The 3,180-nt window shown below is 38.4% G+C and overlaps 1 protein-coding gene across 4 annotated transcripts in view; it reads right to left on the bottom strand.

Annotated features, from left to right (window-relative positions):
• Positions 1 to 3,180, bottom strand: part of FTO (FTO alpha-ketoglutarate dependent dioxygenase) — a 462,074-nt gene that overhangs the window by 249,540 nt on the left and 209,354 nt on the right. For 3 of the 4 annotated variants that reach the window (XM_045293609.1, XM_045293611.1, XM_045293610.1), the window contains exon 6: positions 1,209 to 1,352. The exons of the other annotated variant lie outside the window; for it this stretch is intronic. In XM_045293609.1, coding sequence (XP_045149544.1) covers positions 1,209 to 1,352 — 144 coding nt within the window. The remainder of the gene's footprint in view (positions 1 to 1,208; positions 1,353 to 3,180) is intronic. 4 annotated transcript variants of the gene reach the window in all.

The following is a 3,180-nucleotide window of genomic DNA, read 5'->3' as shown; positions in this document are numbered from 1 at the left end:
GCCTTAGATATATGAATATATTTGGAGCTCACATTTAATCATAAGCCCTAACCTAAGAATACTAAATTCTTATGATGTAGCCCTACTTAATACTTACGTTCCTGAAGGGATCCCTGAAGATGTAAGTGCTACAGCCAAGTGTGGTGAAAAAATCAGATGGTGCCCAGCTAGCAGAAAGAATAGCATATGGGGTCTTAAAAGCTTGTCTTAAAACAAGCAGCCATCTAAGTGCAATGTTAGCCAAGTCCACATGAATGAAGCACAGCAGCCTCTGTGATCCAAGGATTGTAAATGAAATCCAAGATCAGAAGGGAGCATTTTAAAGCTTAAAATCTCAGCACCCAGATTGCAGAAGGCAATGGATGACAGTGAAAGTCCAATATCCATTTGCAGAGTCTCCATGGAAATTAGCCTCCAATGAATTCCTTTGGACCATTTACCAAGGATATGAATAGCCTTGCCCTCAGACAGAGTGCATTAGAAAGTGAATTAATGCAGAGATATATAGTTAGGTTAAAATTTAACATCTTATCATTTGTTTTCTCTCTGACGCATTTTTAATTTGTTCTAATTTTTATTTTCTCCTTTCTTTTGGATTGAGGATTTTTTGTATTATATTTTGTTATAGCTGTTGTGTGTCTTGCGTGTGTGTGTGTGTGTGTGTGTGTGTGTGTGTGTGTGTGTGTGGCAGGGGGAGGGGACAATTATATGAAATCCAGGATCTATACATTTATAGACAGTAAATAAACTAATAGTTTCTTAGGGTTATAGCAGGGGCGGTTGGAGAGAGTGGGAAACTAATAACCATGAGTACAAAAATGAAGACAATGTTTTAAAATTAACTGTTGTGATAACTGTACATATCTTTTTTCATATTAAAGCATTGAACGGTACGGTTCATGAATAATGTCAATAAAACTTAAAATAAAATTTAAAAGATTCCGATTCTCTAACTTCAAGTTTCCCTTCTATACTACTACAACACCTCCAAATATACATATGATTTGGCCCACCTAGGGTTGCCTTGTAGAAACAGGGGGTTGGAGAATGGCACAAAAATGCTGACACAATGGCTATGGCTAGTGCCTTTATAAAAAACTATACTTAAACATCTGTGATTAGGAGTTTCACAACTAATATCAGCATGAAACTGTGTCACATTCATTTGTTAACTTGAAAGTAGGGTAGAAGCTCAGACACATCCTCACCTCATTGTGGATTTCTTCTCCTTGTTTCAAAATTGCAGGGTCCAAGGATTTCAGGGAGATGTCCCCATCACCCACCTCCCCATGCAGATTCTGTAGCGCCAACTGGCACCGCTGTAAAATATAATCCAAGGTTCCTGTGGAGCACTAGAAAGACAGAACCAACAGTCAAAATGACAAGCAAACTCCATGTTCATCATGTCCCTCTTCTCAGGACTGGTCACATTTGGCCCCTTCTGGTGTGTTAGCCTGCTTCCCTCAGAGCCCTATCTGTACCCTCAACCTCCAGAGTTAATGATTCAGCTGTTCCCTGGGCTCCTGATTGTCAGGTTGGCCTCGTCTGGGCCACTCATCTTGCTGGTGTTCATTTTTTATGTGAGGTTCATACCTCTATCTCAACAATAAGCAACCTGAAGGCTAATAGCCTATTTTTAGCTAAAATTTTCATAATATAACATAACAACTAGAATTTTAAGTCATATATAAGACATAGAATCAATAATTATTGATGTCGAGGACACTGACATTCTCTCAAGTGCTGTGAACCTAGTAATGGGAAAGAAAGAAATGTTCAAAAGTACACAAACTCGATCAGTAATGGTGGGGAGGTGGTGGTATGTGTGTGGGGTAGTTAGAACCAAAGGACGAAGAACTCAAAGAACTAATTTCCCTTTTCTACATATTCACTAGGCAGATACAGTCCTTGGCAGAATATCCTTAAAAATAGAGAAGCGGGGTCTTAAAGGCTTGTATTCAAATAAGCAGCCATTTAAGCGAGGAGTCAACTAAGCCCACATGGAAGAAGTACACCAGCTTGTGTGATCCAAAGACGACAATAATAAAATTCAAATATGACGAAGGGAAAAGTATTAGAGCTAAAATTTTGAACACCCAATTTGTGGAAGGCTGTGGAGGACAATGGGAGCCTCAAATCGATCTGTATAAGGCAGATCCCATCTCACCGTAGGCAAGGGTCTAGAACAGCCTTACTAACCAACAGAGATCATTGTAATCCTGATTAGGCTAGATCAAGCTTGATACTTGGTCAGCTGATCTCCCTTTAGATCCAACCTGAATTTGTTCTAGGTGCAAGGATCTCTTGCTTGTTCCATGACAAAAACTTCTTCTCTGGCTTTTTAAATATTGATAGGGGCCCTTTTTTCTTACTCATTGTTTGTATTTTTATCTTTATATTACTATTGTTTTATTCTTATCACTTCATTTTGTTTGTGTTCTTTACTGTTTCTACTGGGTTTACTCATTTATGAAGCACAGAAGGAGTGGATGCATAGAGATAATAACTGATGTAAGGGTTTGAAGGGGATGCAGGGGCTGGTGGAGGTTGGTGGGAAGGATGAGATTTCAGGAGTAAACAATGAAGGTGGGAGGGGGAGTGAACACTAGAACTGAATGGGACTACAAAACTAATTTTAAAGGTGAGTTAATCATGAGGGGAAAATGCTCTGAAATTGATTTTGGTAATGATTGCACAATTCCCCTGGGTATGATTAAATTGTGTGATATGTGGTTTAAGTGCCAATAAAACTTTTAAAAACAACAGCAACAAAACAATTCCCCTAACATGGCATCAATAGAAAAATATGCAAAAATATTCTTATTGAGACTAAATCCTTTGGAAAACTTGAGAAAATATTTTGGATATGTTAGATTAAACAAAATCCACTATTAATGAAAAAAATCATAATAATGGAGACAATGTGGCTTATGCCTACATTTAGTCATAAATCTTAAGAAACCATGTCTACTCCAAGTTAAGAATAATGCACTGATATGTAATTATCTCCAACACTTCTTATAAAAACAGATGTAATATATTTTATTGAAAATGCACAGAATGGGGGGTGGGATGCGGAGTGGAGACCCAAAGTCCATTAGTAGGCCACTGGACATCCCCTTACAGAAGGGTCTCGGGGAGGAGACAAGCCAGTCAGGGTACGATGTAGCAACGATGAAA

This window comes from Echinops telfairi, unplaced genomic scaffold (assembly GCF_000313985.2).
Source record: "Echinops telfairi isolate 266 unplaced genomic scaffold, ASM31398v2 ScPeMD7_2291;HRSCAF=2852, whole genome shotgun sequence".
In the NCBI taxonomy this organism is placed as follows: Eukaryota; Metazoa; Chordata; class Mammalia; order Afrosoricida; family Tenrecidae; genus Echinops; species Echinops telfairi.
Note: the sequence above shows the minus strand (reverse complement) of the source record. Positions and strands in the feature narration are given on the sequence as shown.